General features: G+C 39.5%; 1 protein-coding gene across 6 annotated transcripts in view; it reads right to left on the bottom strand.

Annotated features, from left to right (window-relative positions):
- ptpn11b (protein tyrosine phosphatase non-receptor type 11b) overlaps positions 1-23,945 on the bottom strand; it is a 98,179-nt gene extending 74,234 nt beyond the window's left edge. For all 6 annotated transcript variants that reach the window (XR_009783859.1, XR_009783858.1, XM_061736766.1 and 3 more), the window contains exon 1: positions 23,847-23,945. Coding sequence is in view for 4 of the 6 variants with exons in the window: in XM_061736766.1 (XP_061592750.1) it covers positions 23,847-23,860 (14 nt within the window). In the remaining 2 variants the exon portion in view is untranslated. The remainder of the gene's footprint in view (positions 1-23,846) is intronic.
- Positions 23,946-24,518: the final 573 nt, after the last annotated feature.

Here is a 24,518-nt window from a genome sequence, read left to right as displayed (position 1 = left end):
ACGTTTTGAAAAATATCCTCGTTTACACGAACCCGGATAAATACGCTGTTACGGTGCTATGAGCATCCAAACCTGCAGGGGGCAGTGTAACGAGAAGCGTAAAGTCATGCTAGCCAATCAGAATCCTGGAAAAAAACATCAACAAATGACACGTGTGAAGCCTGAATAATATGGTTCCGCGTTAAACCGACGGCGTAGCCTACGTACGGGGCGCGTCGCCGCGTACCCTACGCCGTAGGCTCTGCGTTGGTGTAACGCGGAACCATAAATCAGCCTTGACTGCCAGTTACTTCCAAGACGGAACGAGAGTCTTTCGTTTGGAGTGACAGAGAAGTGGAGTTACTTTTAAGTGTGACTTTAGAATATAAGACCGGTAAAATACAAGAAAATATTGACGGTGGCCAAACAAATTGTAAACACAGGTGGCACTAAAGACGCTGATGACGTTTCTGTCTCAGAATGTGACGTTCTGAAGCCTAAATCTCCGTTTCCCTCCGTTTACAAGCAAACGTGAAAACTGAGTTTTTGGAAATCTCCACTTTGGCCGGAGTTTTCAGAAATTAGCGTTTTTGGTGACTTTGAGCTTCGTTTTCGTGTAAACGAACGGCCAAAACGCATGAAAACGCCACCGTTTTTGCTCCGTGTAAACGGGGCCTTAAAGGTATACTTAAGTTCGGCACACTTTTGAGTAAATATCAGTAGTGTCCATTAATTCGGACGTAATATTAAGAGCCACACGTCACTTCCTGCTGTTGGGAGGAAGTGACGTGTCACGGCAGCAGTAGCAGCACCGCTATTTCCTGTTTATCCTGGCCGAAACAAGATGACATTATATACAAATATTATAATAGTAATATTATATAATAATATTTTTATACTTTATATTATACTTATGACATATACGTATCACTTAGCAACCAAACACCGATGCATTGCATTGTGGGACGTTTCTGCTTAGCTAGTGTCCATCAATCCATACTAATACATTTCTCTGGAATGAGTATGGATAGCGCATACTATTGAGTACGTACTAATGTTTCAGACGCACTAAAAAATCTCACATACTGTTTTTGCTACTCATTAGGGTGGAAGTATGGAATTTTGGACGCAGCCACAGTGTCCATAATAAATTGTTTTGTTGAGACTAACTGGAGGTTTGATTGTACAATTTAATAACTCTAATACATAGGAGACATTTGGTCTTTAGGTTTTAAAGTATACATCTGTTATGTTTATGTAATAATTGCTCGGGGGGCATGTTCTGGGTCTCTGGAAAGCGCCTAGAGACAACTTCTGTTGTAATAGACGCCATTTACATAAAATTGAATTGAATCTGGAATAATTTGGAATTAATTATTGATAGAAATGTGAACAATTAACTTTTTTACATTTTAAACAGTCTGGTGTAACAAGAGCTATTATAATTTAACCATCAACCCTCCATAACTTATGGGGGTGACGGAGGTTCTCGCCGCAGGGCCTCACCTGGTTAAACATGCCCGAAACACCTGCGGAGCCAGGCATCCAGGGGGAATAGCAACCTTTAACTTGTTGCAATAGCCTTACTTAATTTGTCCTGTTCAAATAAAACTGTTAAAAAAATGTTTTTCACAGAAAAGTGGATGGGCGCATTTCTAAGAAAACAATAACAATCATTTAACTGGTTTGGCTACTCCAATGTGACAATTTCCTGCTTTTTTCCCTTTATATCATCAAAAGAGGGTTGTTGGTTTTTTCCATCGGCTGTACTAACTTGTTTTATAAAATACAGTCTATTTTCAGACATTAAATGAATTCTGAAATACATGGTCTTTCACTCATTTCAAAACCGACTATGTGGATCTAACCCATATGGTAGGTTTTTCTTAGATTTACAGGTAGCGTGTGCAGCTCCTTTGGTTACAGTACAGAAATTAACATCCAACTCCAGTTTTTGTATAAAACGATATTATTTATTGCCCCACAAAAGGGTTAACTGAACGCCCTCCCCTCACAATCTCTCTCAAGTGGCATAACAAAGACACAACAGGCTTCCATTAGTGAGGGTCTGGAGCAGTTTTACGGGACCACAAACATCGTGCATGCCCCCATTTACAGGAACTGTCTCGCAACAAGAATTTTTGGGAGGTTATACGCAGACAAAACAAGTACCATGAAAGGGTGCTGGGTGTGGGGCGGCGTTGAGTCGATATGCTGTCGGCTCAGCTGTCTCAATGTGTCTCCTTTGAGTACGAGTCGTCTCTTCTCATTAATCGCCACTAATACAGTACAAACAGCAAACAGCAAGTACGGCAACTATTGCAGCCCCTTCAAGGCTAGTTCTGTTGTTCCAGTTTGCTTTTTCTCATTTCTTTATTGAATTATTTAATAGTTGCCAGCAAAAAATGGAGCACTACTGCCACCATGATGTACAGAGTTTGCTGAATCAGTGGATCCTACCGGGTCCGTCACAGACTACGTTTACATGCAATCAAAATTCGGGTTATTGCTAATATTCCAGTTACTGAAACATTCGGAATATTCCGTTTACATGGTAATTAATCATTCGGGTTATCTGGATCAAACCAGCGACGCGCGGAGAACGTGATGATGTAATTCCCGTCATTTCCGCTTCTTCTAAAACAAATGCTGCTTCGCGCAACTTTTCTCTCACCTTCTTTTAAATCTCACTATCCCGTCACTTTCTACCGTCTACAAATGCCAAAATGTTCATATCCTTCATTACATTTATGAAGTGATTAGTCTCCTCTTCACTCCAAAAGTGTGGCGTGGTCTTGAGTTTCTCCATGTTTATAAGAACGTCCTGGACTCAAAAGACCAGGATTCCTTGTGAACAGAACATGTGCAGAAAACAAATTCATGTTCCGTTTGATCGGGATATTCCGTTTGGTGTTTATATGACCGAATATTCGGGTTTTAAAAGGAGTAACCCAGGGGTCATATTCGGGTTTTTAAAAACCCGAATATGAGCAAATTCGGGTTAGTCAAAAGGAGTTATTGGTGTTTACATGGCTGTGCAAATTCGGGTTATTGCCAATATTCGGGTTTTAAAAGGGTTATTGACTGCATGGAAACGCAGTCACAGTAAATGGAGGCGGAACGGCCGAAATGATCGAGGTTTAGCTAGGGTTGACCCGATCAGGATTTTTTAGCTCCGGATCTGATCACGATCACTTGAGTTTGAGTATCTGCCGATCCCGATTTTTCCCGATCCAATCACTTTTTTTGGCTCCCGATACATTTCCATTTTTTCCCGATCAGATACATTTTGGCAGTGAATTAAAAAAAAAAAAAAAAGTTTCTTTTATTGTCCATTGGAGAACAACATGGACATATATTTCAACAAAGCTTATCAGCTCTGGTGCCACAAAATGTAAAAACATGAAATTGTAAACTAAAACAAAAAGTGCAGAATAGTGCAATAACAAAAACAAAAATAAATTTAACTTCAAAACTTACAAACACAAGAAAATTTAAATACTTTTTGGCTTAACCTTAGTGCAACATTCTGAATGGCATGAAATGAATAGCAGCAGCTTAATGCAACATGAACATAACGTTTCACAATTCAAAACATGTAAACCATGTTAGTTTCGCTCACTTCGTCACTTCCGCCAGCCAGAAGTGACACCGGACGCCGGCTGGAAGTGACATTAAATGCAACAATATATAAAACGATTTAATATATATAAAAAACATTAATAACTAGGTATGTCCCGATACTTTTTTGGCCGATACCAATGTTTTGAAAATGCCGTGATCGGGCCCGATCGATCGGGACAACACTAGTTTTAGCTAATAGTAAACAATCTTACAAAATCAGATCTTCATACATGTAATAAGGCTTTAAATTGTTATCTCCAGGAAACCAATCTTTCCACCCATCTTATGCACAAATAATTTAATCTCACACTGAACTTGGAACTTTTTTCCCGCAAGGTTTTGAGTTTTCTAATAAGAAATAAGACAACAATTTAGATTGATAAATTGTAGCAGCCCTTGACCTTGTCTTAGGAAAGAAAAATAAATGTAAATTTGATTCAGCTATAATGAGAAAACTTTTTTTCCCTTTCACTCTGGCATATGAATCAACTGAGTCAAGGAAATCATGCATTTCACATCCCAAATCAAAGACCTTTGCCTCCGACTGTGACATCTTACGAAAGCTTGCTAATAATGAATCATTACCCAGCAGAGATCAGCGGTGGGGGACACGCCAGCGTCTTCATGAAGCTCATGCTGGGATGATAATATCTGAAGCTTTAACAGTGGGCGAGCATTTAGGCGTTTCTGCCTTTGAGCACTGTATGAGACAAACCCATGACAGTAAGATAAAAATAAGACTGGTGTCAACTCAGCAGAGCTCCTGTCACCTCGGAGTGGAAAGTACACATCAGAACACGTTTGCGGTAACTCCTGCAGCAAAGGTCTGAATCTCAGAAAGTGTTACTTGACTCATAAAACCAGTATTGAATTGCTTTTTTCAAAGTGACAATTTGAAGGAAATGAAGCGAGGGCGATATTTAACAGACACTTTAACCATTACACCATTGTTCACGTTGCTAAAGTCTGCACACAAGTGAAAGCAGGAAGCACCTTCACTTTAAAGTATCTCAGCAGAAAAAAACAAAAAAACAAAAAAAAAACCCCATACTTAAATAACTCAACGGCCTTCTGGACGATTACAGCGTAACCTTGCAGCCAGCCATACCAATGCCAAGAGTAAGAAGTAGAAATAAATGCTGTTCGTTTGCATGACCGGGTCTCTTCGGCTCTGGAGTCTTGGATGAAATTCAGAAAACTGCAGCTAGACTTAATCTGCAAAGAACCTGGAGTTAGGGCTGGGCGATTTTGGACAAAAATAAAATCCCGATTTTTTTCTCTGAAAACCCGATTTTCGATTTTTTTGGTAAAACTACAAAAGACAATGGAATAAATTGTTTCAAATATTTTATCTTTATTTTTAAAGAAAAATAGCAAACAAATTTCCCTATTGGGAATGAAGTGCAACTGAAAGATACTGTAAATCCTCCTTGAGTTTAGTAAAGTGACAACATTTACAATTTTCTTGACCAAACAAAGATGACTAGACGAGCTCTGTCTGTAATGCAGCCAGCTGCAAAAAAGGAAAAATCGATTTTCCGATTTCCTTTTTTTAACATCGATTGTGATTAATAAATCCGATTTAGAGGTGTCAAGTAACGAAATAACAAATACTTTGTTACCTTACTTAAGTAGAAATTTTGGTTATCTATACTTCACTGGAGTAATTATTTTTCAGACGACTTTTTAATTTTACTCCTTACATTTTCACGCAATTATCTGTACTTTTTACTCCTTACATTTTAAAAACAGCCTCGTTACTCCATTTCATTTTGGCCTTTAAAAAAAAAACTATCCAGTTAAATTGCTCCATCCGGATAGAGTGAATTTGGTTGTGGTTGTTTCAGATGTTCTTGTCCAGTTTTGTTCTTACATCCGTTCCCTCAGATTCCTGCAACTAAACTTGGATGTACATTCCAATAAAGGTTAGGATAAATGATAACATGCCTCTGAAGTTTGACTTTTTGCACCATTACAATACTTATAGGCAACTAGTCATCATATCTTCTGCTCTCTGAAACACATGTTAATGCTCAATAGTACACATATATGGTTCTTTAATATATTTGCATTATACTAAGATGCATTCATTTTCAATGGCTTAATGGCTTTTTTCCCCCTTACATTACTTTTACTTTTATACTTTAAGTAGTTTTGAAACCAGTACTTTTATACTTTTACTTGAGTAAAAAACTTGAGTTGATACTTCTACAGGAGTATTTTTAAACTCTAGTATCTATACTTCTACCCGAGTAATGAATGTGAATACCTTTGACACCTCTGCATTTTAATGATGCCAATTTTGTGACAGCTTCTAATTCTAATTTAAAGCTAATCAATGAAGTAATTTCATTAAAGTACTAAGACTGAGGCCAAATGAAGATCTTATTTTGTTAGAATGTAATAACAAAATAAAAAAGTGCACAATGGGGAATTTATTCCAACCTGAGTGAACAGGTTGAGACTAAAGCCCTGGGAAAAATTGTTAAACGCCACACCAGCCCAGACATCTGACCCAGACTGCACCTTATCCTACCAGGGAGCAAACATTGATCTGTTGCTCTGCTCCCTCGGCTCCGGATTGGGAGGAACTTCAAAAGTAATTCATTTTATACGATTACAAGAGGATTAGTCATAAATACATTTGAGAACAGGGGGCAAAACAATTGTAATAGGCCCTCTGTGTACGATTCAAAACATTTCACAAAGTCTAGTAAAGGATATTAGCTATTTGTAACAAATAGAAAATGATTTGAAGGTGCGGAGACGTTATTAATTGTAACATAGAAAATATAGAAAGTGACACTATGGGATATATTGGCTATATTCTTTACACTTTTAACATTAATACAGGACTGTCTCAGAAAATTAGAATATTGTGATAACGTCCTTTATTTTCTGTAATGCAAAAATGTCATACATTCTGGATTCATTACAAATCAACTGAAATATTGCAATCCTTTTGTTATTTTAATATAACTGATCATGGCTTACAGCTTAAGAAAACTCAAATATCCTATCTCAAAAAATTAGAATATTCTGGGAATCTTAATATTAAACTGTAAGCCTTAATCAGCAATATTAAAACAATAAAAGGCTTGCAATATTTCAGTTGATTTGTAATGAATCCAGAATGTATGACGTTTTTGTTTTTTTAATTGCATTACAGAAAATAAAGAACTTTATCACAATATTCTAATTTTCTGAGACAGTCCTGTATATACGTAAATAACTTCTAAAAGACATGTAGCAGTAGAAAACTTGCAAAAGGAGTAATATTTTCATCGGTTCATCCTATTCTGAGTCGTGAGAGGAAGTGTTTTCTATCCCAGATGTGAGATGAATGAAGAACAAACCTGAAACACGTGCCGAGGTTGGTGAGCTGCACCGCTCAGAGAAGACAATTTATACTCGGTGGATTGAAAGCTCCAAATGAACAAACAATCTTGCACCAATGTTCACACCATTTTGTGAAGAGCCAGGACCAGACTACAGAGGTTACAGGGATGCATTTCTACCCAGAAGTTAAGCTTGATAAATGCTTGGTTGGTTGCCTTTGCGTCAAAGTGATTGACAGCTGAGGATCCGAGCCAACACCCAATCTTCACCTTATCTCACTGCGGCTGCATAACTAGCAGCATACTGCCCTCCAGGAAAGATAGAATAATGTTGCCAGGTTAGCCCACAGCTGGAAAGGGTTTATGTCGACAAAAAGAAGGACTGATAGCTGCCATTCAGCAAACAGCTTAGAGCAGAACGCACTGATCCTTTTCTCATGACTTTGACGACTACAATAGTTTTATATTCTTTGCATTGGCTTTTTAGCAATCACATTGAGCTCAGTTGTTGATCAAAAAAGAGCCTGAAAGCCAGTTGAGACCTGGTATTAAAATGCATTTTAGCAACTCCAAACACAAGTATTGCTCTCTCTCATTGTTGTTGTCGATTTATTTTTGATAGTTTTGGGGGAGGTATTTACTATTCTTGTTTTATTTCTGTTTTTGAAATTGTCTTTTCGTATGTGAAAATAAAAACTAAAATTAAAATAAAGTGGTCAGTGCTAATGCAAGGATTGAACACAGTTCAGGATGGTTTCAAGTCCAATCTAAACACACATTTTGGGTGGGTGGATTAAAATGCCATGTGTGAACAGATGTGCTCAGTGCCAGACACTTGTGACTGGATTTCTCAGAGCGCATGTTAATGCCAGGACTGAATAGGGCCTATGATATACAAAGATCAACATGTATACATACAGGACTGTCTCAGAAATTTAGAATATTGTGATTTTCTGCCTTTTATTATTTTAATATTGCTTATCATGGTTTACAGCTTAAGAAAACTCAAATATCCTATCTCAAAAAATTAGAATATTCTGGGAATCTTAATCTTAAACTGTAAGCCATAATCAGCAATAATAAATAATAAAAGGCTTGCAATATTTCAGTTGATTTGTAATGAATCCAGAACTTATGACATTTTTGTTTTTTTAATTGCATTACAGAAAATAAAGAACTTTATCACAATATTCTATATTTCTGAGACAGTCCTGTATGTATTTATATTTAATTTCACTACAGAGTCATGATGTTGCGGAGAGGATATCCAGCTGATATAAGCAAGTCTTTATGTTAAAATATGGCCTTAAAATAAAACCTTAGATTATTTTTTTTTAATACTGTACCAATTTTTAGGTTTTAGCAATTTTTCTGGGGAAAAAAATGGAAAAATTCATTCGATTTTTGTAGGTTTTTTAACTATGAAAATGTATGACTATATACTCCAATATTTAAATTAACCATTAAAGTCCAATTTTAACTTTGAGACTTCATTCATTGTACAATAAATAATAATGCAGAAGCATTACTGTAGCCGTGGTCGACGGCTCTTTGACTGCAGATAAGAACGCAGGAAAACGCTGCTGCCTTGCTGTTTTTAGCCGGAAGTGTATGACGTGTGACATACAATGCTATATAAAATTATGCAAATTGAAGTGACCATCAATTTTTTTAACACCAAAAACTATAAATACAAAGTAATATTAAATTTGCAAAAGATGTTTTTACATGACATTTCAGAGACCTGTGTTGTCTTAGCTACTGTTTGCTAGCCCTGTTGGACTGTTGGACTAACAAATGTGAACCTTCAAATAAAAACAGCCGTGCTTTTCTTTCGTGTCATTGCACCTGATGATAAATAAAACTCCCCTAAGCAAAGAGTCACGGTTTTAATGTGATAGTTTGAAACAGGACAGAACTGTGCAAATATTTAAGACCCCGGGGGGGGTATCAGGGAATCCTGGGCAACGTCACATCTGTTGACATTTGAACCAAAGCATTAAGAATAAATAATTAAACACTGACAGCTGGCTCCTGGTTTGCATATTTAGCAATATTTCATTACAAACCACGTTATTATTCATAAGAACACCTTTAATCAGTATTACCACTATATTTCAAATTTACTGTACAACTTTGACACCCTGTGAAGATCATGCAGAAAAATTCAACACTGAATTGTGGAATTGACAGAAAGTTTTGGTGTTATTTTGTGACAATTGCATCCATCAGCTCACTTATAGCACCTTCTTTTGACTTTTCCCAGTAGTACGGGTCACCAAAGTGGATCGTTGTGGTCCACATATTGATTTGGTCCAGCCATTAACCAAAGAGGTCATGCATTTTAACGTCAAAAGTGTTCAAAGTACAGACTTGCTTCACTACAGGTCGGGTGTTTGTCTAATGTTTTGACACGTGTATGTTCTGACACTACTACTCAAATTGGCCGGTGCATTTAGGTCAGTAGTGCTGAAGAGCCACAGACGGGTCATACGTGTCAGCCGGTGGACAGATTACGTGTGTATTGTTTTTAATCCCACACTCATTCATACGGAACAATAAAAACAGTGGGATAAAAATGCCTTGTGTCACTAATCCATCTCTAATCCTTCATCACAGCGCTGCTGTCACTGGCCGCGTTATTAAAACAATGGAGACGGGCCGAAGCCAGACACACTGCATTCAAACAACTCAGGAAGAAGATCTACCGCCATTGTTCACTTTGCTAAAGTCTGCACACAAGTGAAAGCAGGAAGCACCTTCACTTTAAGTATCTCAGCAGAAAAAAAAAAAAAAAAAAAAAAAAACCCCATACTTAAATAACTCAACGGCCTTCTGGACGATTACAGCGTAACCTTGCAGCCACGCATACCAATGCCAAGAGTAAGAAGTAGAAATAAATGCTGTTCGTTTGCATGACCGGGTCTCTTCGGCTCTGGAGTCTTGGATGAAATTCAGAAAACTGCAGCTAGACTTAATCTGCAAAGAACCTGGAGTTAGGGCTGGGCGATTTTGGACAAAAATAAAATCCCGATTTTTTTCTCTGAAAACCCGATTTTCGATTTCGATTTTTTTTTGTAAAACTACAAAAGACAATGGAATAAATTGTTTCAAATATTTTATCTTTATTTTTAAAGAAAAATAGCTAACAAATTTCCCTATTGGGAATGAAGTGCAATTGAAAGATACTGTAAATCCTCCTTGAGTTTAGTAAAGTGACAACATTTACAATTTTCTTGACCAAACAAAGACGACTAGACGAGTTCTGTCTGTAATGCAGCCAGCTGCAAAAAAGGAAAATCGATTTTCCGATTTCCTTTTTTTAACATCGATTGTGATTAATAAATCCGATTTAGATTTAAAATCGATTAATCGCACAGCCCTACCTGGAGTATTATTTAAGGGGAAGAGGATGGGGCTCAAAGCAGTGCAAAGGTTTGTCCGACGGGACGGACGGGGTGGTCTGTGCCCTACCTCACCATTGTGGTCGAAGCCAGCCTCGGCCCCCTTGCCTCAGCAACCTCAGATCCTGGTAATCCAGCACTGGGCACTGTTACACAAGGGAGGGAGGGAGGGAGCCAGGGAGATATGGAGACGCGAGCAGGAGGGAAGGGAGGGAAGGGAGGGTTGTGGGGTGGGCTGAGGTGCTTGTAAAAGTGTTACTGGGTTAGACAGAGCCAGACAGAGACAGTGAGAGAAATGACAGAAGCAGAGGGGGAGGTAGTGGGGGGTGCTTTGTAAGAGTGTTAAGAGAGAGAAACAGAGAGAGGAGAGGAGGGAGAGCTGGCGGGGGGGCGGGGGCCTTTTAATCTGGGATTTGGATGAGCGTGAGCAGGCCTGATACCAGCACTCGTCCGTGCTATCAGCCGTCCACCAGCCTTCCCTCCTTTCCTGGACAAACGTGACGGGCCGCCGGCCGACCGGTCCAACCACAATCTACCTCCCTCCTCCTCCTTCTCCGCCTCATCGCGTCTCCTCTTTTTGGACCCCAAGGAGCTCGGGGGACTCTTGTCGTGGCTCCGCTCCAGACGCCACACCGGCGTCCCCGGAAGCTCTCACAGCTTTGTTTTCTGGCTGCGATGCTGGCCGGGCCAGACCAGGTCAGGATGGCGGTGCCAGGTCTCGTCTACGAGGACCTCGCTATCTCGTCAGAGGCTAAATACAACAGCTGTGTCGCCTGCGCCTGTAGATTACATGTTGTAGTTACATCGGATCATGGTGAGGCCTCGCCGGGGCTAAACCCCACAATCCAGCCAATTCAGCAGGATGCTGCGAGCCTCTATTAATTTTGTGAGAGTGGGCTGGAAAACTCTGAAGAGGAATTAAAGCATAAAAGCAATGAACAAATAAATACAAGGCTTAAGTTTACAAAAGTTCACCTCCCAATCACAACAGAGTAATTCTGATTCTGATTCAGATTTATGCATTCATTAGCATTGTGGTATTTTGATTGGCGGCCTGTGATAGTCTAGGTGCTGGTAACTGTACGAAGAGACGGCTGCAACCAGTTTTGGGATAAACTGGGAGGGTTTACAGACACAGGAGGACACCAGCTGGACGACCTCAAGTCCCCTGGCTTTTACCTCCGACAGCAGCCGCGTAGCCAGATGAAACTCCAGTCACCAAAGCTTCGGTAGCTTAGGCCTACAGGCGACCTCGAGCGACCGCCGGCTGACCGGCCGAGGCGTAGCGTGGGCCAGTCCGGTGATCAAACGACCGACTGGAACGTTACCCGCCCAACAGACCTGGCCAGTTCTGATCAGACCGACAGAAGACACTGACTGCGTTTACATGCAGTCAATAACCCTTTTAAAACCCGAATATTGGCAATAACCCAAATTTGCACGGCCATGTAAACACCAATAACCCCTTTAAAAACCCGAATATGACCCCTGGGTTACTCCTTTTAAAACCCGAATATTCGGTCATGTAAACGCCAAACGGAATATCCCGATCAAAAGGAACATGAATTTGTTTTCTGTACATGCTCTGTTCACAAGGAATCCTGGTCTTTTGAGTCCAGGAAGTTCTTCTAAACACAGGGAAACGCAGGACCACGCCACACTTTTGGAGTGAGGAGGAGACTAATCATTTCATAAATGTAATTAAGGATATGAACATTTTCGGCATTTGTAGATGGTAGAAAGTACCGGGATAGCCAGATTTACAAAAAAGGTGAGCAAAAAGTTGGGCGAAGCAGCATTTGTTTTTAATTTGGATACAGGAAGAAGAAGCGGAAATGACGGGAATTGCATCATGATGTGCTCCGCGCGTCGCTGGTTTGATCGAGATATCCCGAATGATTAATTACCATGTATACAGGGATAACCCTGTTTGCTCACACATGCAAACGGAATATTCCAAATGTTTCAGTAACCGGAATATTAGCAATAACCCGAATTTTGACTGCATGTAAACGTAGTCACTCAGAATCTAAAAACACGACCCACAAGGCCACCACATCCAAGGGGCAGCCTCAACGGATGCTTATTAAACTACCTTTGCAGGTCAACACTCGATCCGATAAGAGCAATGAACAAGGTGACTCAGGGTGCTTTCACACCTGTGGCCCGTTTGTTTTGTTCCGATTCAGGGGCTAAATCGATACAGTTGTTTTGTTTTTCATTGGTGGCGTTTGTGTTCACAAGGCAAACGTCTGTAGCGGTTCAAAGCTGTTAAATGCCATGCGCGAACCGACTGTTCTCTCATTGGTCAAAAATGAACGCGGGAGTAGTTTCCTCTTCTGTACCCCGGGAAAAAAAAAGAACTATGGAGCATCGTAAGCACAGAGTGAGTTGTGTCGGTTGCTGTGTGGATTATGTTCTCACTGCAAACGAACCGCTCCAGGTCTGGGATGGAATCGGGCCGAGACCACCTCTCCTAGGAGATCTCAGCTCGCTTGTTTTGTCCTGCATCCGAGCGTAATTGCTGTGTTCACCTATACCAGGGGTCGGCAAACCGCGGCTTTAGAGCCGCATGCGGCTCTTTAGCGCCGCCCTAGTGGCCCCTGGAGCTTTTTTAAAAATGTTTGGTTTTTTCCTTTTTTTTCTTCTTTTTTCTTCTTTTTTTTCCGTTTTTCTTTCTTTCCTTTTTTAATCTCAATATTTTGATTTTTTTTCTCAAAAATCTGAATTTTTCCTCAAAATTTTTACTTTTTTCTTAACATTTCAACTTTTTTTTCAATATTTTGACTTCTTTCTCGACATTTCGGCTTTTGTCTCAAGATTGTACTTCAACATTAATCTTGACATTTCAACTTTTTTCTCAACATTTCAACTTTTTTCTCGAAGTGCATAATGAAAAAATAAATCTTCCCCCAGTTATAACTAATATAGATACAAGCAGCATGTGTCGCCTTCATTCTAAGGCTTATACAAGACTTTTTTGCGGCTCCAGACATATTTGTTTTTTGTGTTTTTGGTCCAATATGGCTCTTTCAACATTTTGGGTTGCCGACCCCTGACCTATACCAAACGAATCGATCTTTAGGGGGAAATGCTCCCTGTTTCGGAACAACTGCTCCAAAAGGGACAGGTGTGAAAGCCTTTAATCAGAACGATAGAAACCAATCAACGGGTTCAAGTTTTTAACTGTCCACGTCAAAGCTGATTCAAACAATCAATCAGGCCGTGACACGTCAGTCAGTCAACCCACCGATGCACAGAAACCAAGACAGCCGCGCATACATCCAAGCAGGAGTACGATTTTATCCTCGAGTTCAAACTACTCAAAGCTAGTAATTTGTGAAGACTGTAAGACAAGAATAAGCTTTTGAGAACAACAGCTAAAACATTTGGGTCAGCAAACTTAATCCAGCATTGGGCATGTTCAGCATCAGTCCACTAAAACGTGCCGTTTGTGAGTGTTATCAATCTAACGAAGGTCGGTAGCACGCTACAATCAAAACCTACCAGAGCACACGCCCAGCCACCTCTTATCTGTCCCTGGTATCAGCAAGGAAACAAGTAAAGCCATAAGAAGTAGGAAAAAATAAATCATAAAATTCTCTGTCCTGGATGTTCAGCCACTTTCAGCCGTCATGGATGGAGGTTTGATAGATGCGAGCGATAACCTAAGCCCTAAATACACAACACGCCACACGCACAGGCGGCTGAGAGCCGGTCCCAGCGCAGTAATCAGGTTTACAACGAGCATTTGGATATCTGATGTCAGCTTGATGTCATTGTTGTACCACCTGGTGCTCCGGTTTGTATTTACAAAAAGGTACAACTTTCTTTTTACATTTGTTTTAAATAGAAAATATTTTTCTTTATATTCTAAGATGATTAAAAAAAAGAGAGAAGGCTTAGCACCCTGTAATCTGATGCATAAAAGGAGTATATATACATATATACAGTACATACATTTTATACAGTAATCTGCAACAATATTAATAGATTTCTGGTGACAGAGATAAAGTTATGCAAGTTGACGGGTTTTGGAAAGAATTAAAGTTATTTATGGTCAATGTATTTTACTGGCGGATGATGATAAAAGATGTGGTCAGAGGGATCATTTTTCCACGTATTTCTATAAAGACATGGGAATCACAAGCCCCACACCAAAACTGTAAAAAGATGCTCCAGACCATTTTTAAAGATTTAAAAGCAGCATAATGCTTCCAAGGCCACTTCTTTAAGGCATGGGTATGGGTACTAAACTGGCCTGCCAGTACTACTTACCTGTCTAAAAGAAAAAAAAGAAAGAATCTATGGAGAATTTTGAACCAAAAAAAAAAACCTACACTTTTGCACAACTTAAAACACACTTGCAAGAAAAACGGAAACAAAACAACATTTGAAAGCTTTTCTCATTTGGTTTCCTTGAGGTTAAAAGATCTTTAGAGGAATGGAAACGTAGTGAAGTGGTAAATGCTTTCCTGTTCCAACTTTTTTTGGAATGTGTTGACCCCCTTAAATGTAGAAATGAATGTATATTAACATATGAAATGAGGTTGACATGCAGATATTTTGGTTCAAACTGCGATTGCGTGGAGTGGCCGCTGAATAGTGGGTGGAGTCGGCTTCCCTGTAAGCAGAAGGTTGGTGGATCATCCACAAACACACTCTGGCCTTTGCCTAAGTCAAAAGTTTGTCAATGCATGTTTCAGCCAATTACGTTGCGGCTGCCCAGCTAGAGCCTCCTAGCAAATGAAATGTAACGCCAAGGTCTGGTCTAAAGTGAAAACTGGTTTCTTAGGACACACATCCGAGGACGAGCAAAAACTAATCATCGCTGTCTTCAACTGTGTTATTCAGATGAATAAAAATGGGGGTTGGCAGATCTTTGGAAAGCATAAACAATCCCAGGCCATGACGTGAATCCAGCGATAGTGCTGGTCCTCGGATAAACGGGAAGGACAACCAACATGAAAACTAAAGTGGAACACAATGATCTGAGATAATCAACAAGCGCAAACTCTGCAATGGAAAAAGCCCCAAACATTAAGTATAATTGCACTTTTTCCATACTTGATTTACATATTTCCCCAATTTAATTTAATTTGGAGTCATAAATATGTGCAAAAAATACCATGTCAATATAAAATTAAAATAAAAAAGCCGAAAATGCAATCACAGAGCCATAACTGTTCATAAATAAAGAGTTTATATGTAAGTAGAGCTCCTGACATCCTTTTCACACCTTAATAGTTTGGATTGTGGACTGTTGGTTCCAGTTTATGTTCACATTGCACTCTCTCAAATGAACCGAACCAAGAACCGTATTCCCTTCCTCGCCTGTGGTGGCGCGACATCAGGAAGTACTGAAGGAGATGAGAAGACAATGACCAAGACAACTCCTTCATCTATTGGTTCAAGCAGGGCAACCTTCTCGTTTCCGTTCCCTACAATGCCCTGCAGTCGCCGAGAACTACTGACCTACCGTTTCTAGGCAGACCAGGGTTCACTTCTTTGGTCCGTATCATTCGATTGCATCTCCCCAAATCAAAGAGTTTCCAAGCCAACGGACGAGAGCTGGAATAACGATGGGCTGGTCGGAATGCACCTCAGGACAACAACAGGTGAAAACTTCTAGTTGTTGCCCTCTGACTTAGTTGAGCGAATTCTGGAAGCAGCCAGATGTTTGTCCGTTACCTAAAATAGGCACGCTTTTGAAATAACCCAATACTTTTTTTAGCAGTTGGCATGACTCATAAAGGAAGTTATTTAAATATAGTTCAATGGACACTTATTATTATAGAAAAATAAATACTTACACGATCTATGAAGAGAGTTTTTGTGTATTTGTGTGTCTACAACCCAAACAGTTGGAAATAATTACACTTTAATAAAGGTAAAATGCTTCCCGCCACACTTTTGCTGACCAAATATTAAAGTTGTCCCCCAAGTATATGTATACTTTTAATCTAATCAAGGAGATTTGTCCATGAGGGCCTGCAGAGTGAAAAACATACCCTTCCTGTACAACCTTATCCATGCTCCCCAGCCAACCCCCCCCCCACCGGTCAGATCATGCCTGCAGGAGCAGGAGTGAGTCAGGGTTTTCCAAGAATAGGATTTCCTTTCACAACCACCGCGCATCCTATTTCCTTGCATCTGTCCCTGGGCAGCGCGGAGAAGACGAGACTAAGACAGGAGAAACCGTCCTGCAAGATTTCTAACGGCCGGGTTTAATCTGACGGGACGCCTGACGGGGAAGAGCCGAACAGAACGAGGGCAGTGTGGGAGAGAGAGGAGGGCAGCTGGGGGTTGCAGGTCGCCTGGGGCTGATCGAGGGGAAACAGGCCCGCTGTGCATCCAGCCACCGCTCTATCCTCTTACATAATGTCTCAAGTTCAATATAGCCCCGGTCAGCTATTTAAAGCATGCCTGTCTAGGCTCGCCGACAAAAAGGTGATAAACTTAGCAGCCGCAGCGCGGCACGAAAGCCTCAGCTGGGGTTAAATTGGTCGCATACAAGCCCCGAGCTGCTGATCTTGGAAATGCAACAGTTATTTTTAGCGCCGCTGATGATCACAGCTATATTTACACAAGGCCAAAAAAAAAAACTGGCCCCCTGCCCTTGATCACTAGAAAGTTCAATTCCCTCGTCCAAAAGTGATTTGCACCACAGAGCAGCTTTTTACAGAAGTCTCACCACCACTTGTGCAACGCTGACAACTAAACGTGGTTCTGAGTATTATCGGTTAATAAATAACCCGTGTTATTTGTTTTTTTCCCCCCACAAACACATCCCGCCTTATTCTGAGCAAACAATAGGAGATAGGTTTTACTGCTGGTCAGAGATGAGCTTTCAGTCAGGCGTTCTGTCCACAGGAGGATATTACTGATGGCAAAGATATCATTTAAGCAGAATACCAGAATTGTCCTCCCACCAAAGACAAGTTAGTCATAGTCAGTGGGCAGCGGTGTCGACTTTTCACCGAATCACATTCATGATTGTGACTAACATTCAACATCAGTGATGGAAAAGGCTCAGAAAACAACACTAGCAGTGGCTGAATTAACCTGGTCGCACCTCGGCTCGGGTCTGCACGACTTTTGACATGTTATGTAGTTGTCATATACCTGAGAAGAAGTACTTCCTCTCAGTTTCTAAAGCACGTGCCAACAGTGGGGGGAAAACAAAGACGTGGAGTTTTGTTCACCATCTGCACTAGGGCTGGGGATCAATTTAAATGTCAAGAATCGATTCGATTCCGATTTTTAAGATTCAGAATCAATTATCACGATTTGATTCGATCCAAATCGATCCGATTCCGATATTGATTTGGGTTAGTGTTATTAAAACAGTTTTTTCAGCTGTTGCATGAATTATATGACTGTAGTTATGCAAAATATTACTACTAGTATTATATTGAGATTCAACAGCAAGTATTGCAGCTAATGATGCTGTAAGGACCAATCAGCTCCCAGAATGCTGATAGAACTGCTTTCAGAAACATCATGTGGGTCAGAATTACCAAACAGATCCAGGGAGGAAACAGAGACGGATGAAATCGGTTTTATTTTTTCCCCACATTCTGTTTTTATTTTTTCCATTTTCAGTCTATTTCGGTTTTTAATTCTTGAGAATTGTTTTTTTTAGCATTTTATGAAAATGTAACCCCAAGACAGTATATAAAGTAATGAAATATAGACGATTTATGCAATTATAACTGAAAACTTGAATGTTTTCATACCTTTAAACATATTTAAAAGGCAAAGACATGGCACCAGTTATTCTTGTGTCCAACAAAACATTCCTTTTGGGCATAAACAAAAAAAATACCAAAAGTTGTAATGTAATGATGAAGAATAAGAAAAAATAAAAAAATAAAAAATAAATAAATAAAAAAAATTGATCTTTAGACATCGATCGAGAATCGATTCTTAGGAATTAATATGAGAATCGATTTAGAATCGGAAAATCGATTTTTTCAACACAGGCCTAATCTGCAATGTGTCATGTATAAAAAAAACAAACTGTGGAGCACTCCTGGAAATTTCTGCAGCGCTATCTTATTCCTCCACGCGGCCTGTTGTGTTTCCTGTCGGCCCATCGAGAAAAAAAACACAAAAAAAAACTGGCTTTCAACTGGTCAAAAGAGTTTCGACGACAGATGAGGTCTGCTCCGTAAACAAAGGAGAACTGGAGCGCTTTTCCATCGTGGAAAATCTGCAGCAGCACAAAGGATGGACCAGAAAAGCAGAGTCACACAGCCTCACATCTTTGGCCGGGTCCGAACCAAACAAAAGACAGAGCCGACACGTTTCTCAAACACACTGAATAACAGGACAGTAGAAATTATGATGCAACCGCTTCACTAGAAAGACAACAATGACCAAACTCGAGGACGGAAATTCCAGCGCTTCCAGTATTACGATGAACTAAAATCCTTCCCGGGGAATTTGACCATCATTGTCAGGAGAATGGGTCGCCTAATCAAGAAGCCACACATTGTATTTTTTTTTTTTGCTGCCCTGTGGTATTTTAAAACAGGAAGAAGAAGGAAAAAAAAAGTGACTCATGGAGCAACAGTCATATGTAGAAAATAACCAGAAAAGCTGGTGGATGAAAACAACGTTTTAACTCCGTCCTCCATGTCTTATCTTCGCCCACTGGAGGCGTTGCCTCTGGTGGAAACTGAGCGTCTGCTGCCGCTCACTCAGCACACAGGTGTTTATAGTAAACCTCAGAAATATCTGTACCTTGGATTAACATGAAATAGTTCTCTATTATACCGCCAACATTTCTCTCTTTTTTTTTTTAAATTAACAGCAAAAATTACGTAAACTCAACTACAAGTGTAGAGGAACGCGCTTTCGTTGACCCACGTCGTCGACTGAGTTTATTCTTCTCTTTGGAGCCTCAACAGTAGACCTGTGTTGAAAAAAATCGATTTTCTGATTCTAAATCGATTCTCATATTAATTCCTAAAAATCGATTCTTATGTCTAAAGATCGATTTTTTTCTTTTTCATCATTTTCGCCAGGTGAACTTTAATCCCAGTAGTCGGACACACAGTTTGTCATGACACTTCTGAAAAATGCCAGGTGCTTCATGGCAATATGTGTGCGTGGTGACAGAATAAATTAGATAAGCTAAAATGATTTGTTTACTGCATGAACTGTTGCAATTTCTTTCTTTTTTGCACTTTAAATGGATATTGGAAGGCATGTTTGAGTTATTTATTTCTTAGTTATTTCACAATAATTATTGGGAAATTATTATTTCACTAGTTATTTTACAGTCATATAATTCAGGCAACAGCTCAAAAATAATTTTAAATAACACTAAGCCAAATCAATATCGAATTGGATCGAATCATGTTAATCGATTCTGAATATTAAAGCGACACTACGTAACTTTTCCACCTTAATATAATATTTCCAGAGTCATTGTGATGGTACATCAACTTACAACAGGTTTAATGAACCTCTGTCATGGTCTGAGGGGTCTGTATCGCCTTCACTGGCACTATGTAACTTTGAGGTGCATGGTAGGAACCCTGCCACACTACTGGTAAAGCACTACCGCTTTTGTCCAAAGGAGACGCCAAACTCAACAAAAGCTGAAAGTTACGTTGTGCTGCTTTAAGAATCGGAATCGAATCGATTCTTGACATTTGAATCGATCCCCAGCCCTACTCAACAGTTTTTCTTTGGCCACAGTTTCACTCCTCTGCCTCCCTCCTGTCGTCACGATGCTCTCAACAGTCTTCGTGTGCTTTAGGACCTCAGTCGTGAGTGTTTGTGGCCCCTGTGCAGAGCGTGCGTCAAAATTCATCCTGGGAAACCTGATCACAAGTGGCCAGCACTAATGCAAAGTCTGAACACGACCTAAGGTGGATTCAGGTCCCTGAGGACACATTTAAAGGTGTCCACGTTGTACTCAACACAAAAGCACCCCAAAAAAATAAGAAATAGTCACATATTCAATGATAAATAAAGTTAGAGCGACATATAACTAGTTATTTCAAGCTGCTGCCTTCATCACAACTCATTTGCTGTTTCCAAACCAAAATGATGGGACATCTTTGTTTACGTGGGCACATTTTAATACCAGGTGTGACTTCGTGCATTAACAGCCATTTGTTTTCAGATTACTCAGTTTGCGTGTTGAGTGTAAATGGGGCCTGTTTCTACGTCCACACTAGTGACTTTTCATCTTAAAAGATATCATTTTGTTTTGGTTACACCTGGCATCAACAGTGCAGAAAAACCGCAGACCCCTTTTTGAGTTTGTAAACGCTCTAGTAGTTGTTGTTGTTAAATATTGATAAACAGAACTGGAACTCTTAAGAAGCGATGACATTGCTGAACAGATTTCTCTTCATAATTAACTTTTTTCAGGGTCGCTTTGCATCCCTCCCTGATTCACCAACTTTACATCACATCTCTTTACTGGAAGTTGGAAAACCAAAAACGCCTTAAGGACGTGTGTGTGTGCTAAACAGCAGCATGAAGGCGGCACAGCAAGTGCTGCTGGCTTTGCCGTCCTTGACATTCGCTGTTACGCAGTCAAAGTCCACGTTAGCAACGCTGCAAATGTCTAGAAGTGCAAGTGGAGAAGAAATGTACAGCTGCACTATGCAATAAAAGGTTATTGCAAGCAAATTTTGCATTTACAGTGGTTTGAAAAGGACAGAAATCTTATGTGGAAACATACCACGTTGGTTTTAAAATGGCTTTTTAAAAAAAACAATAACAAAATCAGATTAATATCGATGTAGTCTAAATTGAGGGGGGACAACAATAGCAGTGAGACGTGCACCCACTAATTCTTCATATATTTTAGTGAGATTCAAACTGTAAACGCAAATCTTTCGGAAAAATAATAAACTGCCATTCAATTCAGTCGAAGCATTTTTGTGACATTGATGTAACACGTGTTTTTATCACAGTAAAAAAGAACATTTCAATATATTGTTTAGCACAGTGTTTCTCAATCCTGGTCCTCGAGTACCACTGTCCTGCATGTTTTAGATGCTACCCTGCTTCAGCAAACCGTGATAAAAGTACGTGTGTCATCAACAGAACTGTGCAGACCTTGGTGACAAGCTAATGAGGACCTTTAATTAGAATCAGGTGTGTTGGTGCAGGGAAACATCTAAAACATGCAGGACAGGGGCCCACGAGGACCAGGATTGAGAAGCACTGGTTTAGCATATTAATATGACATGAAAGTTTGGACACACGTTGAACTTCAGCTGCAGGGATGGACCAAACAAAACAGGCATGTGAGCTACGGCTGGGGATCCATTCAAATGTCCAGCTCACTTTTCTTTGCTGTTGTTTCTGAACCCGAAATGGAACCAGATACGAGATTTAAATCTTTCACCAAGTTTCAAAACCGGCGCTTTGTTAACGCTACCACTACTTTTCGACGCCATGTTGATTGTTAAGATAGTTTTACACCACGTGCATGCTTGAATTAAATTACGTGACCACTGGGATTAAAGTTCACTGGGTGAAAATGTAATAATAATTAAAAAAAAAGATCTTTTGACATACAAATCGATTTTTAGGAATTAATATGAGAATCGATTAGGAATCAGAAAATCGATTTTTTTTCAACACAGGCCTAATGTTAACACCAATTTTTGTTGAGCTTTACATCTGTATGCGTTTGCGAAAAATAAATGTAGTAGAAAATCGAACTAAAAAGCCTCGCAAACATCCTTATAGTCTGATTTACTAGCAGCAACAAGTTTGCAAGTATTCCTGTTTTACTTGATAGGTCACAAAGTTAAATCACAATGGCAATAATTATGGAAACAATTTCAAATTTAAATGTTTTTTCCGGCCCCATTGCTTTATTGTTTGCGGGTCAAAGCCATGACCTTGAAGAACCTTATGTTGGATGGAAAAAAAAAAAGAAAAGTGCTTTTGCAAAATTCAACAGTTTTCGTTCCAGGAAAAGGACAAAAACATGCTGCTGCTGAGTTATGAGAAACTTAAAATGAGCTTACTGGACTTTTTTTTTTTTGCCTCAGATTCAGCGCATCACCTTCTTAACCTTTGGAGGATTAAGTTTCCTGCAGAACACGACTGCATGTCAAACACCATGTGATACAGCACATCTGCTACCTTCTCCGCCCATATAATGCCGGCGCGTCTGTATCGACTGTAAACTCTGTGGCTGCAAGCGCAGCAGTTTCTGGAGTCCACATCGGGCGTTTCGGTCAAGAGACACGCTGAAGAATGCAATCAACATTTTGTAAGTCACCTTGAAGAGAATCACTTCATTTTGCTCATGTAAATGCTTAGTGGGTAAGAAACTACTACGCTGGAGAGGGGGAACTGGAGTTGGTATGACCTGATCTCGCTGCAAGAGGTCAAAAAGATGTACATGTAGTTTATGATTTATTTACTTATTTAAATTAGGAAACAAAAATTATTATAAAAGTCACTGGGCAAGATGATCTTATCTTCCAAAGAGTAGATAAATAAAAAGTTCAACGATAAGTTGGACAATGTTTCAAGAAGAGCTATAAACTATTACTGACTCAGTGATGAATATGTTCTTAATAATAACAAAATAAATATATGTCATTAGAACAAAACAGCTCCAACACACACATATACAATTAAAAACGCATCTAAATAAGAACCGATTAAGGTTTCTTATGATGTATAAGCACCTTATTTGTAAGACTATCATTATCATTATTATTATTATAAAAACAATAATTTTTTTATTATGTGTATTATTATTATTGCTTATTTAATTAATAATAGTAATTAATATTATTATGTTTTTGTTTATTCTGTATAAACCTTTGTAATTAAAAACATTGGACAGCTTTTGTTTGTTTGAATTTAAAAAGTGTAATCCTCTACTTCAGGGTTTATCCTGTAGCTGTGACAACATCCTTCACCATGCACATAGAAAACAAATGGATTGAGCAAAAAGTAAAACAAAAAAACAAAACATTCAAACAAAATTAAAGACCAGCTTTAAGAAATTGGGTGTAAATCAAGTCATTCACAAATCCACGCACCAAACACTCAGATTATACATCACACAGTAGAAGTAATAATTACTGTCCTGCAGAAAGTAGAGGAAAACCTCCTCCTGTCTTGTCAAAACTCTCACTTTAGACACTTTTGTGTCTAAATGTCAGTTTTATGCTGCAGTTCAGAGTTAGGTTATTGATAACAGGATGAAGATAGAAGTTTCTCTGCATGAATTAAGAGAAATCAAACATCAAGTGTTGAAGTGCGCCGGCCGGCAGGAGTTAAAGGCTGATTTATGGTTCCGCGTTACAGCAACGCACACCGTACGGCGAAGCCTACGCCGTAGGCTCTGCGTCGATTTGACGCAGGACCGTAATTCAGGTTTTAGTGCTCCTCCGCCGCGCTCGCTCGGGGACTATTTCCTGACCAAAAAGAGTCCGAAGAGTCTGCGAGACAACGCGCAGGGAAAGGTGACAGGTAAGAAACACACGGCAGACTTTACCTGCGAGATGTCATAGCAGTCTCTGGAAGTTGGCGAGTTCCCTGAGATGTTGCCTGTGCCGAGCCGCTGCGGGGATTGAAGACTCCGCGGAGTTGAACATTGAGCTGCACATGATTACCGACACCTCTTCCGGTCTGCGCCTGCCAAAATAAAGGCCGCCTCTCAAACAGAAATCCGCAGCTGAGACTTTTATTTTGTAACTTGAAAACTACCAACCTGGAGATAAATTTTTACTCCTCTTATTATGTTTTATGCATAGGGTTTCCACCTTTCAGAAATAGAAATAAGGGACGCCCCGATTTCAGCAGCGCAGGAGCCAAAAAAAAGGGACATCCCCAAAACTTCTAAACTGCATAGAAATGTATTTATTTTATATGAAAAAACTAAATGCTTTGATTTAAAGTTTAAAGTGCTTTAATAGCATTGAACTTGCATGACTGTACAGACAGACAACCATACCAGCAACTCAATAATTCGATTTAAAAAGGTGAAACTAATATATTACATAGTCTCATTACATGCAAAGCAAGATATGTTAAACCTTTATTTGTTATAATTTTGATGATTGAATTGTTTATTGATAAAATATTCTAAGTTTTTATTTGGGGTTTTCATAAACTGTGAGCCATAATCACCAAATCATAGCAAATAAAGGCTTGAAATATCTCACTT

This window comes from Cololabis saira, chromosome 12 (assembly GCF_033807715.1).
Source record: "Cololabis saira isolate AMF1-May2022 chromosome 12, fColSai1.1, whole genome shotgun sequence".
Lineage (NCBI taxonomy): Eukaryota > Metazoa > Chordata > Actinopteri > Beloniformes > Belonidae > Cololabis > Cololabis saira.
Note: the sequence above shows the minus strand (reverse complement) of the source record. Positions and strands in the feature narration are given on the sequence as shown.